Source organism: Prionailurus bengalensis, chromosome C1 (genome assembly GCF_016509475.1).
Source record: "Prionailurus bengalensis isolate Pbe53 chromosome C1, Fcat_Pben_1.1_paternal_pri, whole genome shotgun sequence".
In the NCBI taxonomy this organism is placed as follows: domain Eukaryota; kingdom Metazoa; phylum Chordata; class Mammalia; order Carnivora; family Felidae; genus Prionailurus; species Prionailurus bengalensis.
This window is the reverse complement of record NC_057345.1, coordinates 46,395,191-46,411,194: the sequence shown is the minus strand read 5'-3', so window position 1 is coordinate 46,411,194 and position 16,004 is coordinate 46,395,191. Positions and strand designations below refer to the sequence as shown.

Below are 16,004 nucleotides of genomic sequence, written 5' to 3'. Positions count from 1 at the left end.
TAAGTCATGCCTTGTGGTTACAGAACAGAAACCTGCCGACCGACTTTGATGAGATTTTAGAGGCAACAAAGGTAAGGCCTCCGGGCTCTTGTTAAATGAGGGTCATTCTGGCCATTCTCATGCCTTCCATATTCTCATCCAGCCTGCGTGAATGGCAGGTGCCGGCTGTGCTCCGGGGGTGTCTAGTCTAATGTTCACAGGTGAGCTCTGTGATGAGGTCAGATGGCATGTGTATGTTGATACGTGTGTGCGTGCTGAGCTTGTGTTGCAGAGGAACTGACACGCTCTTGTTTTCATCCAACAAATATGTTTCAAGCTCCCAGAATGTCCCAGGAACTCTGATAGATGCTAGAGGTTCAGTAGAGCAGGAGGGCACAGACTCTGTCCTCAAGGAGCTCACACCGCACAGCATAGGAAAGACGGGGCAGGTTAGCCTGGTGTAGTGTAGTACAATGTAGTATAGCAGGGGGTCAGGCACATAAACAGGATGTGCAAAGTGCACCCACTTGAATAAAAACCAGGTGAGGCTGCTGTTCAGTTGACACACCCTGGACTAGGGGCACTGGTCTGCTGCCAATGTTTGTTCAGATCGGTTGATACATAGGCCAGTGCATATTATCACCCCTGAGAATAGGGTGTTTGGGAAGCCTGTAGGACAGGGGGTCCTCAACCGTGGCTGTCACTTAGAATCACCAGGAGAGAGTTTAAAGTCCCAGTTACAAGTCTGTACTTCACCTAATTCAGAATCTCTAGAGGTAGGAACCAGGCATCAGTATTTTCCCCCAAGTACATCCAAGGTTGAGAATCCCTGCCTGACCTAAGAGTGTCACATAAGCCATTCTGGATGGTGGGACGGGGTGCAAACTGAGTTAGGAAGCTCTGCCCAGAAAAAGAAGAATCCCCTAATCTGTGTCCGGAAGGATGGGTGGGAAAGGCAATTGGGGAAGGAATTGAATGTTCTCGGTAAAAGGAAGAGCATGTGCAAAGAGCCAGAGATGGCCCCTCCTTTTGTGACCCTGTATCTGTCCTCTCCATCACACCGCCCTGATTTTGTCCATAGGTTTGTCTTTCCATACAACCACCAGCCCCTGAGAGTAGGGATGGGAGCAGGCCCATATCCCCTGCTCTCAGTACAGCAGCTGATGAACAGTAGGGGCTCCAAACTTTTCCTGCATGAAGGAGCTCCTGATGCCAAAACATAAGGAGTGTGTCTGTGAGACTGTGTTTTGGGGGTCAGCCAAGGACATCTCCGCCTTCATCAATGGCGCTTTCAGAATCTGTCTGCAGGAGGGGCCTAGGAGTCTGCTTGCAGCCGTCTAGTTGAACAAGGGACCAGGGGGCTCCTCTTGAAACGGCAGTGGCACAGCACTCTAGATACTATTCGGAAACCATTGCTTGTTCATATCAAAGAATGGGTGTGGAGTAGCTGGCCCACAGGAGGTATCGAGGGGCTCGATATCTCCTCAACAACCAAGTTATCCCTGTCCCCTTCACTGGGCTTGGCAGCTTCCAGTATCAATCTGCTTACCCTGGAAAATACCCGGGACCTGAAGACCGCAGAATCTGCCGTCGACAGCCACATCTCTACCTGAAGATGTCTAAAGTGCTGGTAATGGAAAGGGGAATGGGCATATTGAGCTGGCCTTCCAGTTGAGAGCCCTTTGGGCGGATGTCCATCATGGCAGACCTTTTAGGAACCGCAGCTTCTGGTTAGAGAACATTGTGGCCACACTCCCATTGTCTAGGATGCCACCTAACTAGGGCTTGTCAAATGACAGACAAACGAGGCATTGCGTGGCCTGTGAGTCAAGCCTAGCTTCTTTTAACTTGCACATCACAGACGAGTCCTGTCACCTCCTGGTCTCAGCTTACGTGCAAAGTGCAACACGACGGGGCTCACTGAGCGTCAAACATGATGGTCGTGTATTGGAAAATGTATTATAAACTATAAAATGTTTTACAAATGTGAATGGTTAGTTTTAATTCTCTTGAGGTCATTAAAATGATTAATTACAACAATATTATCAGATGGAACATGGTTTGTTAGGTTACAAATAAAAAGGACTGGGGCTAACATGGCGGGGGAGGGGGCGGTGAAAATAGATATTATTCCAGATCTCAATCACATATGGTTATTAGAATTATTTTTAATTTTATGGCCATAAGAATCCCCCTTTTCTATAAAATTTAATTAACTCAAGTTTCTATTTAAACAGCAAATCCAATGGAATGAAATAACAATCTATGTTTTATGCCCCTGCATGTTTTTCTCGTTTAATCCTTGAGTGAAAATCATCTGGCAAGAGGAAAGTCTATATCTCAAGACTGAAGGTTATTTTAAAAGTTGTGCTTAAGGAGAAAATTAGCCAATAAATTATATTTATGATGTTAGTAAAAGTGTGCCATGAGTTCAAACGCATTTGAAATGTAAATTGTGTGACTTAATTATTAACTTCATTTTATTATTTTCCTACCACTGAAAATAGTTGTAGGCCATTTTAAAAGCATCGAGCCCCAATTGTGAGGAAGCCCAGAAGCTTCATTTGAATTGATTAAACACAAGTATTTCTTTTATGAATCTGGGAGGGAACATAAGGATTGGCATAGTTTCGCCAAATAACATAAAATATCGTAAACATGCTAAAGCCTCTTTCCCGGAGACAAGCAAGTGTCTAGGGTCTGGCCGGGTCCGGTCCCCCCACAACGTTACCCCTGTCCTGTCCACTTCGCTGGCCTCTTCCCTGCTGCTCTCCGTTCTCACACTCCGTACAAATTGCTTTGCTGCCCACCTGCTCACACCTCCCAGGCCCCTCTCCTTTTCTGCTCATACACTTTCACCTGCCTGGATTATCCTTTCTCACTCAGATGGGGTCTGTTCCCTTTAGAAAACCCTCCTTAAGCTTCTTTGCCAAAAGCTAGCTGATTCCCTTTCTCTGCTCCCCCACAGAGACCCCTGTCACCGTCCCTGACACATTACCTTGAAATTATCTACTTCCTTGGAACATCCCACCATACTGCAAACTCCCTGCAGTCTGGGACTTGGCATTTCTCATCATTCTGTTCACAGCTCCCAGCGCCCAACAGGTGTTTAGCGTGTATGGACAAAGCACTGTGTCGTTGGGAAGGAGATGAGTGTGTGTGTAGGGCCCTACTATGTGCCCAGCACCATTATTCTGTCTGAAAGCTTAAAGGGAAGAATTGAAAGTACATTAACCGATCTAAGCTGCTTTCAGCAAAAAGAGCCTTTTGTACCTTTTTTTTTTAATCTTTATTTTTGAGAGAGAGAGGAAGAGACAGAGTGCGAGTGGGGGAGGAACAGAAAGAGAGAGGGAGACACAGAATCGGAAGCAGGCTCCAGGCTCTGAACTGTCAGCACAGAGCCCGACGTGGGACTCAAACCCATGAGTCACAAGATCATGACCTGAGCTGAAGTCGGACGCTTAACCGACTGAGCCACCCAGGTGCCCCGATGTACCTTTTTAACCAGGCTTAGACAGACTTCAAACAAAGTCTTGTCAATAGTATTGTCAATAAATCGGCAAAGGAGATATTATCATCTCTGCCATCCAGATGAGGGAACTGCAGCTCTGTGGAGTTGCAGAGGTTAGAAGTGAATATACCTCCAGATGTGGGGCCTTTCCCAATGCCCAGAGCTCACTCACTCGTCAGTAGGAGAGAACTATCCTTTTTTGTACTAAGTGTAGAGATCTAGCCATGCCTGGTTACAGAAGAATTCAAGTGTGGGCTTCCTGCATGGCAGGCAGGCAGACTCTTCCTGTCCTTTCTGTTGAGTGATGTTTTTAGGTCCCTCAGTCACTATCACTTAAAATCCAGAGAGAAGCCAAAAGAGTTCTTTCCTCAGTGGGCAGGTTTTGCACAAAGCATATGATTATATACTTTAAGGCAGGCCGTGTGGTTCCTGGCCACAGACTCCCTACGGTCTCTGAAGCTGGAACTGTATGCAGATTAATTTCTAAGCATATCTTAAAGGGTTTCTTTTGCCGCTGTGGCTGGCCTTGCTCAGACACTCCTATATGATGGATGAGGATATAGATGATACAGTGTCTACAGTGATGGAGTTGGTAGCAATGATTAATAGTGTATAAACTGGGCTGTTTTCGATGCCCTTCCTGGTATTAAATGATATGTTTTCTTTTCTCCCAACTACATTTTTTATCCTAAAGGCTGACTCTTTCAGGGACTGTCATTTGACCGCATGCTCTATCTGCAGAAAATTCAAGTCCTGGCCCTGGGTGACCCCGGGGTCACCTCTGTGAGACTCAGCTGAGTCATCAGTAAAAATGGGGATGATGATTTGTACCTCTCAGGTTAGCGTTTGGGGGAACATTTGCTGAGAAGTGGTCACAAAGTCATGTCTCACTATCCTTAGCACATCGAAGGCACTTTGTACGTGTGTGCACTCATAAAAGACAAGCACTGAGGGTACTGCCTTCTTGCCTTTATCTCCTGGAGAAGAGAGAGAGCATTGCACTTGATGGGAGGTCAGCGTGAGGTGGTATTTACTGGTAATGGGAGGTGCTAAGCCTGAATCTCCTTAACTAGCCCCAGATAAACTGCCGGATGCCCTGAAGCAGGAATTGATTCTGGCTACGTCCCAGACATTGTCTTTAGGGTCATGAGGTACTCTAATGACCAGCTGGATTTACTGTTGATATAGCCGCGATGGAAAATGTCATACCATTTTAAAGCAGCGCCCGGCAGCATTGGCTTCCCTTGTGGTGACATCATTCTCTTTTTATCTTTTCAGGCTGTGACCCAACTAGAACTTTTTGGGGACATGTCCACCCCTCCTGATATAACCTCTCCCCCTGTAAGTATGCACAGCCGCTCAGCCCTACGTCCCTTCCCTTCCCTTCTTCAGCTGCATGGTGAGGAGAATATGAGCTTTGGGTAAAAGAGGGCCACAGGTGGGTTCCAGCTCTGATTCTTTCTAGCTGTGTGGTTTGGGAAAACCAGCATTTCTGAACCTCAATTTCCTCCGCTGCTTTTTAAAGGAATTATGATACATGCGTCTATTTTGAGAAATAAGTGAAACCATGCATCAGCGATTACAGGACCCCCCCTCCCCCCCGCGTGTACTTGCTGCCCTGCGGGGCAGTGGAGAAAGACGTCAGCGTCAGCGGGATGAGTCCCTGCCTGCACGGGGCACATGGTCTAGTTGGGAATACGGGCAAGAAAGGCCACAGGACTGCACACACAGTGAGGCATCGTCAGCGCCAACCCAGAGCCTGCACAGCCCGGTGGTCAGCCCAGTAAAAGAAGCCCCTTCTGCCCTGGCCCTTTCTGTCTTTTCCTGTCTCTTCCTTTATCGGCTCTCCCTCTTCTTTTCATCCCCTGCCCCTCCACTTCCCACCTGCCTTCTAGCTTCCTTGAGCTTCTCATGAAGCTTTGGAGTCCCAGCTCTAGTTTCAGCCAGGGCGTGTCTCCCATTGCTTGTCACTGCTTACAAGGGGACAGAGACTGCTGGGAACCCTAATTTGAAAATGAAAACCTAAGCAAAATAGAATCCCAGTGCTTTGAGAACCGGTTGCATTCAAAGGCAACCCTGTGGCCATAGCAAAGAATAGAGCTGAGATGGCCCCTCCAGAGCCTCCCCTGCCCGCTCCCCGGAAGTGGGAGGTGGGCAGAAGGCAGTCGGCCGCAGCTGCACCAGCAGCAGCCGCTGGGAGGGGGCAGCTCCTCTGGGTGCTGCTCGGTCGTACAGCCGGAGGGATGGTGCTATGGTTCATTGGCAAGATGTGCCTCAGAGAAGAGGCTGTATGTACCCTCATGACTGAGGACAGATGGCACGAGACTCTGCTGCCCACAGCTGCCGCCTGGGACTCTAAACACAGCTGCCTTGCTCCCGATACCTGATGTCCAGAGCAGCCGTGACAGTGGGGACAGCAGCTCCTGTCTCCAGGGAGGCAGTCTCCTCTCCTCCATCCCAGGGGCAACAGCTGCATCTTGGGCACTTAGAGACTCAAGCTGTGGAGCCAGAAAGGTCTGAAGAGATCTTCTAACCTCCCTTCATTTTACAGATGAGCAAACTGAGTCCCAGAAAGGACATGTGACTTGCCCAGGGTCACGTGTGGGAAACAGCAGGGCGTTGATTGTGTTCAAAAGTGCTTACTGCAGCAGCTCATGGCTATGTTTCTGGCCCCGAACCCAAGTGCGTTACAAATGGGTATTTAAAAATCCTCAGAACAATGCCATTCCTCCCCCAGGCTGCTGCTCTAAAAATGGCCTTGTCTAATTGCTGTGGTTTCAGGATTAATTGCTTGCCCCAGTCTATTCCAAGGGGAAAAGAAAAATAAGGATGTCATGGCATGGAATAGGCGTACTTTGTAGGCAAAAGGCTGCGGTAAATGGGCATGGACCTTTAAAACCCTGAGGGCTGATGCTTTTCTTTCAGTACCCCTCAGTACCCCTTTGATTTACTTGATTTATTTGATTTATTTCAGCACACCTCACCTTAGCCAGCAGCTCATGCGCCAGACCTCTCTCGGATGCCAGCATAGGCTGGGCACTTGAGCAATTGCACCTCCTTAGGCGCTGTTGTTGTTGTGGGTTTTTTGTTGTTTTTTTGTTTTTGTTTCTTTTTTTTTTATCATCTTCTTGAAAATGTTTACTTCTCTTTACACGTGGAGATTCAGGCAGAATTCTGAAAAGGCACCAGCACACAAGGGTCTCTGCTCTAGTCGCTAAGCTTGATTGTTCATTTAGACAAGCTGTTTATTTATCGTGTATTAAGTGACAAGCCCCGAACGAGATGCATAGTAGGTCCTGAGTGGACGCGTGTCAATTTACATTGACCACCCCTAAAGGATGAAAGCCAGATATTATGACTAAAGGGTCATGGTACTGACCACTCTTTGCTGAGCACCTGCTATTGCTTCAGCATTCAGTGACTTAAATGCATGGTCCCACTTAATTATCACAGTTGCTCTATAGGTAGGTATCATTTTTCCTGTTCTGTGGTTGCTACGTACAACCACCTCATGGTCTGCATACCATATACGTGGCTTGGACCGTGGCTTGCTTCTGCAGCATCCCCTGCCCCTCATTTCCTGCACCTGCTGCTCCCCATCCTTGACGGCTGCTGCACCAGAGTTCCTGGGAGCCTCATGCACCTTCTGCCTCTCTCTGACAGACTCCTGCAACTCCAGGTGATGCCTTTATCCCGTCTTCATCTCAGACACTCCCGGCGAGTGCAGACATGTTTAGTTCTGTACCTTTCGGCACTGCTGCTGTACCCTCAGGTAAGCTGTCTTCCACCTGCTTCCTTTCCTTCGGCCTCCACTCAACAAGAAAGAGAAAGGGTTGACTTGAACAGCTGCCACATCATGCCAGAACACCTGTGGAACCACCGGTCTCTCTAGGTGACATTGAGAGGCTGCCAGTGGGGGCTGAGGGAGTGTTTACAAATCTGTAGTGTGCTGTAGATGAATTCACCTGGAAAGGTCAAGCTTCTAGGTGATTCACGTATGTAGCGCTAGGGAGCCCTCTGCACACAGAGCCGTGCAAATCAGTACAAGTTCATTTCCTCCTATCCATCTCAGCCAGAAAGAGGAAAGTGGCAGGTGAGGGGTATTAGCTCTCCACAGACCTCTTGAGATCTGATTGATAGGTGTCTGCCTCATTTGGTAGAGACTCAAGAACCAGGAGGTTCTCCATGTATACAGGACACTGAGGGGCAGAGAAAACTGCCAACAGTGAATTGGGACGGTGATGGAGCTCTTAGTGATTTTGAAAGTATTTGTTCTGTTTTCCAAACATTCTCTAAAATATATATACTACTTTTACAACAGGGCAAGATATATATATATATAAGAACAGTATTGTAGGTATGGTGTGAACTGGTGGGATCTCAGACACCTTAATTTGTTTCCATGGCAACAGGTACTCCACGTAGCCAGGGCAGTGTACTTGAATGTGGCCAGAGATGATATTCTGCTCTTTACATACATGAGAGCCTTAACGACTTTTTTTTCTTTCTTTAGCTACATATTTGACATCTGGGTGGCTTCAGCTTTCTAGTTCATTCTTCGATATGGCAAATAGAGCCTGAATATTTTCAAATACAAACCTTCTTGCGTTTTTTTCTATAAATAATTTTAATTATATAGTGTTAGAAGCAAATTCTTGCCACCGAATGTGAACCTTGCTGCTACTCAAAGTGAAGTAAAAATTCACAGTCTCTTATGAAATAGTTAGTTATTCCCCATGAGCCCAGAGGTCGTTGTATGAAATTTTCAGAAGCAACAGAGATTGGTACTAACTTAAAATGTAGAATACGCAAGTAACCCGGAAACATATTGAATTGACCAGCTTCCCAATCAAATCTCTTATACTCCTCTCTAAAATGGGACTGTGGTGATGACTAGTTTTCCTTACCTCAAATAGATATTAAAATTTCCTTGGGAATAGTGTAATAGAATATGTCATCTTAAATAAGAGTAACAGTTTTCCGTAAGAAACGTATCGCCTTCCTATGTCGAGAACCCCCTTGCTTCCTCCTCATTGTTTGATCCGTGAAGATGTGCTGGAACAGGGAATGGGAACTTTAGGCCCCAAACTAACAAACTGGCAGAAATGTTCACAAACATTCACTGAGTGCCGACATGAGCCGGGCCCTGTTCTAGGTGCCTGGGGTGTGTCAGTGAATGCACCAGACACAGGTCCTGCCTCCAGAGAGCTTCCTTTCTACTGGGGAAACAGGCAACAACATAAAAATAAGTAACTTATGTAATGCGTTCAAAAACGGTAAGTGGTGCAGGCAGAAGAAAATGTTGAGTGAAGTGTGGGAGCTTTGGAGCATGTGGAGAGCAGGTAAACGGAGGTTGGTTGTGGCCAGGTGGGGCTCATGCAAAGGTGAGATGTGAGCAGACTAGAAGGGGTGAGGGAGGAAGCCAAGAAGATGTCAGGGTGCAGAGTATTCTAGTCAAGGAGTCTCCATTCCCCTCTGTGTAAGTGAGAGTGGGACAAAATGCAGTCACACGTCTTCTGACCCTAATGTTTCAGTAAAAGCACCTAAGGACCTGCCCAGGTCTTGCACGGGACTGCTCTGGGCCTTCTCCTGAGCCTGTGTCACATTGGGGTTTTGAAGACCTGGGTTTTCAACTTGCTAATTGACCAGCCGTGTTGCAAACTATGGACAAGCCACATCACATCCAGATTCAGTTTCTACAGCTGCTAAAATAAAATAAAATAATATAAAATTAATAGATTATGTTCCAATTTTCAATTTTTAGAATGGAAGTGCAAAATTAATTTCAGTGAGCACATTTTTGCTTCTTGAAGTGCCTGCTTCTGCTTCAGATATGCTGAGGAACAAAAATAGACTTCAGTTGGTGGTCACCTGTCAGCCTTTTCCTCCTTTAACTCGCCCAAAAAGAAAAAAATCTCTGCAGACATTGGGTCTCCATCTGCCTGCCTGTCCCTCATTGTCCAGCCAGTGGTAGGGAGCCGGGGACATGAACTATGGTATGCAGGACAATAGATGGGCTGCTGGAGGAATTTGCGTCCGATGGGCTGCGTTTGAGTCTTGGCTCGTCTATTTATGTATCTGTTAGACTCCTGAGCGAATTACTTAATGCGTCAGAGCCAGAGTTTCTTCATCTATATACCTGAATTGAAAATAACACTTGCCTTGCAACAGTATCTTGAGAATTAAGTGAGAAAATAAAGTTAAGCGCCTTGAAACTTATTAGCATCCTAATGCTTCACATGGAAATGCAGCTGTTTTTGCTATTATTATTATTATTATTATTGTTATTACTCTTATTTCTAAAGCAGAAGAAAATGTCTTGTCCTACCTATATTTTTACATTTACCTTTTTGGAACATTTAGAAAAACATCCCTGCAATAAAGTTTAGGTCTTTGGCCTCCTGTGTGTGGCAGAGCCGGCCTGGGGGCTCAGAGAATGTACCGTGTCTGAATACAGGCCCTGCCACTAGCCAGCTGTCTAATACTCAGCTAAATGCCTTCTGAGCCTCAGGGAACCTGTCTGTAAAATGGGGACGCTAATTCCACCTTACAGAGCTGGTCTGACGATTGCACAAGTTAATACATGTACTAGAACGTTGAAAACAGTGCCTGGCAGCGTTGACATGAGTAAGCAGTCAGCACGTTTGCTAGCCTGTCCGTTAGGAGCCCGGGCCCTGGCCCCCACCCCCTGCTCTGTGACAGCTGCCACAAGCCCTCCCCTCAGCAAGCTGCAGTTTCTCGTGTACGGGGTAAAGAGATACTGAAAACAGCTATGCCAGAGGCTTGTTGCTAGGATCAGTAAGCTCCATGAGGGCAGGGATGTTTTTTTAACTGTTTTGTTCTTCACTGCATCTCCAGAGACCGAAATAGTGCTTAGCGTCCAATAGGGCTACTTTTGAATGAATGAATGAATAAATGAATGAATGAATGAAAGAATGAATGAATGAACGAACGATTGTGCTAATGTAAATAAGCATCACCATACAAGTTCTGCATAAATGTTCAGGGCGTACCTTCGTTCCCTGTATTTTTCCCATATTTTAGTCGGTTTTTTTTTTTAATCCAAATAATGAGGTATCCCCAGGTGCAAGCATCTGGTTGTAAATTGCAATTTTCAACACTTCTTAAAAATCTAACTGGAAGGCAGTAATGCAGGTGTTTCCTTTCACTTCACAGTAAGGAGATTTATGATTGATCTGCACTCCGTGGCATAAACAGATGCTCCGTGGCCCCTCCTCCCTCCACTGTCGAACATTAATGACTAAATGTTACTAAGCAGTTAAGTGGCTGCCGTGGCACACACCAAGTGGCTCCCCAGGTCCACTGCTACCACAGTCCTGCTACCGAGGTGTGCCGTCGGGCATGCACAATGCCATGTGGCCTGAGAGCCTTAGCTCACAGATTTGGGGACAGCCCAGGCTGCAGAGACCACCCCCCTCCAGGAAAAGCAAGTCAGACCTGCGAGTTCCCAAACATGATACCCAATTACCCCGTGCTGCTTTTTTTTTTTCTTTTGAATATTGTACTTTGGTCTGAAGCAGATGGCATGAAGCCAGGGAGACATGCTAATAGCTCTCTCCAGAAAAGTGTGCACAGCCCATCTGTTGGTTCCTTGTGGGGGAAAAAAAAAAGACAGAGTGAAAGAAAAACCTGCCACCGACAGTAGAATCTTTACAGATCACAGTACTTACAGATCTTGGAGTTTAATTGTACACTTGGAAAAATGCAGTGGAGGCATTTATTCCACTGTAACTCATTCACCTTTATAAAGAGACTTTCTCCAGTCTCCAGCATTTATGGGGCCATCGATGTGTGCCCACAACTGTGGTAGACACAGAGGAGGTGGAGAGAGAAAATAAAGGGTTCCTGCCAGCAGGTGGTTTCTTGTCTAATGAGGGAGGACAGAGTAACTGGGCGATAACAACACAGTGTGACAAGTGCCATAACGGAGATGAACACTGAGGACTGCAGAAGCCCAGAGGAGAAGAACCAACTGAATCCCAAGAGCAGGGAAAGCACCCAGCACAGGTGATGCTGAACTGATTCTCAGAGAGCATGTAAGGAGTAGCCACATGAAGGAGGGGGTGGCTTTCCGGGCAGAAGCACCAGCAGAGATGAGAGAGAGCAGGTGGAGTTTTGTTTGCAGCTGCTGTGGGGAAAGGTACCAGTGAAAATGGGATGGAGAGGTGGGAAAGGGGAAAGCCCCTAAAGGCTTCTGAGCCAAGCTAAGGCATCTGAACCTTATACTCAAGACAATGAAGCACTGTATTTGCATTTTAGAACAGTCCCCCAGGGGCAATGAGGGGGGCTGAGCGGAAGCAAACTGAAAAATAGCCTGGCTGGAGGCTGAAACCTTCCATCCCTTCATCAAAATGGGCATCAAGTGGCGCCCTGGTGGCTCAGTCCATTAAGTGTCCGACTTCGGCTCAGCTCATGGTCTCATGGTTCATTGGTTTGAGCCCCACGTTAGGCTCTCTGCTGTTAGTGCAGAGACCACTTGGGATCCTCTGTCCACCTTCTGTCTGTCTGTCTCTCTCTCTCTCTCTCTCTCTCTCTCTCTCTCTCTCCTTCTCAAAAATAAATAAACATTTAAAAATAAATGGGCAGCAAGTTTGAGGTAGTTGAAAGATCCATGTCTCCCCCATGTCAGACCCAGTGCCCCCTTTTTATGACAAATATTTGTAATGTCACCTTTAAATTCTTGAAATTCATCGATAATATAACTTACCTACACAGCTTTTTAAAAAGTCAATATGATGCCTGCATTATAAGGAGGAACTTTTCAAAAGCTAACTTAAAATAAAAAGATACGTATCTGAATATGGAAAATGCCCAGATCCGAGCACACTAGGTGTCCTGCTAAGCGGTCTGGTGTGCATACCTATAAAGAGCGGCACTGCAGGTGCAGACAGATGCCATGAACGTGGTGTTGGCTCAAACACCAGAAGTGTTTCTGTCGGGACCACAGCTTTCCCAAATGGGGAGCCGCTCTTAACAGTGTTTCAAACAAAACAAAATACAGTCTGCCCTCAGAGTACACAGTTGTGACCTTCCTAGAAAACTGTGCAATGAAACTTTGACTTTCCATGTAATTCAAAGTCCAGTCCATACTCAGTTGTAAGATACACTGTGGTATAACTTGCACACGTTGGTCTCAGACATTGTAGAATATCCACACTCGCCGCCTCTTAAATGCGGGTGGTGTCTCCCTCTAGCAAATTGCCCTGACACCCACATACACGCCCCAGATATCCTGGTCACCTCCTAAGGGATGGTAGCCCTCCAACTGAGAACCCCTGGGCCCCAACAAATAAATCAGAAAGTAAGAAACACACTTGCAGAATTCTCAGTCTGTTGGTGGGCTTAAGTCACAGCCTTATTAGGTGATAGGTGAGGTGAAAATCAACATAAGCGACTGTCAGGTTTGGAGTGCGCTAGGGCTCAGGGGATCTCATAAGGATATTGTCTGTGTTGCTTCTTGATGCTCCGTAAGTGCATTGCACACTGCTGGATTAATCAGCAAGAAGCCCACGTGTCCTGTCTCTGACTTTCTGGCACCTCCTGTCACCTTGCAAGGAAATGGCTAGACTTTCAATGCCGCCCCCATTCCTTATCCATCATTGAAGGTCTGAGGCTGGAGTGTGAGTGACGCCCTCTGCACGCGATTTCTCTGGGCTCCCCGGGGTCATTGACATCACCCATGACCCAACCAGCACCACAGCGCCTGCCTGCCTTCCCTTTGGAAGTTGCTAGGATACCCTGCATCCACTCCTCCTTTCCTGGCCTCCCTGCTGCACACCTGCAAACTCCTTCTGACAGCCATGAAAAGGCTGGTTTTGAGAAGTCAGGCCAAGTCGGCGTCTCCATCCTCTACTCCACCTGGCCGGGGCATCTGTCTCCAAGGCTCGGCGGCACATGCGTATGGCCCATGGGCCCCCTGAGAAGGGCAGGGACCACCGGAAGCACGTGGGAGTTTCTCTGGGCCCGCCCACACTTTTCTGAAACCCTGGGTGACTGTACCAGGTGTACTGACCGTGCGAAGATCAGAAATTGGTCTTGGCCGTCTGCGTGGGGCACTGTGGTACAGAGGGAAGAACATTAGCTTCGGGGACAGACGACCTCAGTTCAGATCCTGATCCCACTTGATGCTGACTGTGTGACCCCAAGCACAGTACTTTCCCTCTCTGAGCACCAATTTCCTTATCCCTAAAATAGAGATAATAAGAACACCTCCCCTGCAAGGATTTTGCGAAGATGTAAAGCATCTATCTAATGCTGTACCTAGAATGTTACAGTCATTTCTTTTTTTTTTTTTTTAATTTTTTTTTTCAACGTTTATTCATCTTCGGGACAGAGAGAGACAGAGCATGAACGGGGGAGGGGCAGAGAGAGAGGGAGACACAGAATCGGAAACAGGCTCCAGGCTCTGAGCCATCAGCCCAGAGCCTGACGCGGGGCTCGAACTCACGGACCGCCAAGATCGTGACCTGGCTGAAGTCGGACGCTTAACCGACTGCGCCACCCAGGCGCCCCTAGAATGTTACAGTCATTTCTAAGTGGAAATGATTCATGTTACTTTTGTCCATGTGAACGTATCAGTTGTGCTGCTTTTAAAATGGTTATATCTCACCTGAAAGGACTTAGTACGGCCAACAATTCTCATGGCAACCTACGTGAGTGGACGCCCTGGAGTTTCTCAGTACCCAACATATGCCACTGTATGAGGTGCCCCCGAGTAGACAGTCACCTAAAATTGACATCATCATCATAACACAGAAATCATGTGTAACAATACCTGTAGCTACCATTTATTGCATGGCTGCTGTATACAGGCAAGGAATTAAGTACTTCAAAGGCTTTATCTGATTCAAATACTACTAACTGCTAACATTTACCAAATGCTCACTCTGTGTCTGGTGTAATACTCCACCTCACATACATCATCTCCATTTATCTGTAAACCAGACCTGTGTGACAGAAGGTATTTAACGTCCCCTTTTCAGATAAGGAGGCAGAGCCCTAGAGAGCTTGTGAGCACTCCCTAAATTTCAGAGATAAGAAATGGCGGTCTGAATTTTAACCTGTGCCTCGCAAACTGACACTCTGGTTCTTCTTGCCGTGGCACACGGCTTCGATGCCTGGAAGGAAGATCTTCCTACCTGGCTTTCCAACAAGGAGCCTGACTTTGAGCTTAGAGAACTGGCGCGATTGAGAATGTCCCAGGCCTAGGAAGAAGGGGAGGCAAGACTGAAACCCACATGTGCCTGATTTCCAGTCGTCTGCCTTTTCCCATGGGGCACACCGGCTCTCGAGGCTCTGGTGTCAGAAATCTTTAGCAATTCTAGCAATATTGTCATTATCCCCCAGGTGTCTGCCTGGCTTGCTCCCTCACTGCATTCTGGTTTCCACTTATGAATCGCCTCCCCGGAGAAGTTTCCCCTGACCATTGCTCTAGACAGAACACTCCCTGAGAGTAGGGACTTCTGTCTTACTCATCTTTGTGTCTCCAGTCCCTTGCACATAGCCTGACACTTAATGGTTGTTCCGTTATCTTTCTGCTTATCCCTAGAATCCGTGGAATGTTCTTTCCTAGGGTGCCTGACTATTCTTCTACCCCCTTCCAGGTTATGTTGCAATGGGCGCTGTCCTCCCATCCTTCTGGGGCCAGCAGCCCCTCGTCCAACAGCAGATCGCCATGGGTGCTCAGCCACCAGTCGCTCAGGTGATGCCGGGGGCTCAGCCCATCGCATGGGGCCAGCCGGGTCTCTTCCCTGCCACTCAGCAGCCCTGGCCAGCTGTGGCCGGGCAGTTTCCGCCAGCCGCCTTCATGCCCGCACAAACTGTTATGCCTTTGCCAGCCGCCATGTTCCAAGGTCCCCTCACCCCGCTTGCGACCGTCCCAACCACGGGTGACTCCACCAGGTCAAGTCCACAGACCGAGAAGCCCAGGCAGAAAATGGGGAAAGAGATGTTTAAGGATTTCCAGATGGCCCAGCCTCCACCCGTGCCCTCCCGCAAACCCGACCAACCCTCCCTCACCTGTACCTCAGAGGCCTTCTCCAGTTACTTCAACAAAGTCGGGGTGGCACAGGATACAGATGACTGTGACGACTTTGACATCTCCCAGTTGAATTTGACCCCCGTGACTTCTACCACGCCATCAACCAACTCACGTGAGTGCCTGTCTTTGGAAACATAAATCCAGTGAGAGCGATGCCTTGCTTCTGGAGTCCGTGAACTCCTTTCGGTTCCCATGCAGCAGGCTTCCTTGTTTACATCACTACTAACAATAATAATAGCTACCTGGTACGAGGTACCAACAATAATATACATACCTACTTCGTATAATGGCTTTGATTACTTTTATACTCGTAACAGTGCTTATTACAGGTTTTGTTAGACCTTTTTGGCCAATAAAGTGAAGTTCAAAAACAGGAGGGTAGGCAGAAGGGGAGCATCGAATGCAAACCTGTCGCTTTTCTACCATGTCACTCTGCTGCTCAAGTTTTTATTT

The 16,004-nt window shown here is 47.3% G+C and overlaps 1 protein-coding gene across 11 annotated transcripts in view; it reads left to right on the top strand.

Moving 5' to 3' along the window:
- Window positions 1–16,004, top strand: part of DAB1 (DAB adaptor protein 1) — a 1,144,406-nt gene that overhangs the window by 1,109,974 nt on the left and 18,428 nt on the right. For 6 of the 11 annotated variants that reach the window (XM_043575098.1, XM_043575094.1, XM_043575100.1 and 3 more), the window contains 4 exons: window positions 24–71; window positions 4,769–4,831; window positions 7,154–7,262; window positions 15,115–15,663. In XM_043575098.1, coding sequence (XP_043431033.1) covers window positions 24–71; window positions 4,769–4,831; window positions 7,154–7,262; window positions 15,115–15,663 — 769 coding nt within the window. The remainder of the gene's footprint in view (window positions 1–23; window positions 72–4,768; window positions 4,832–7,153; window positions 7,263–15,114; window positions 15,664–16,004) is intronic. The other 5 variants (XM_043575101.1, XM_043575103.1, XM_043575102.1 and 2 more) reach the window with 2 other exon arrangements.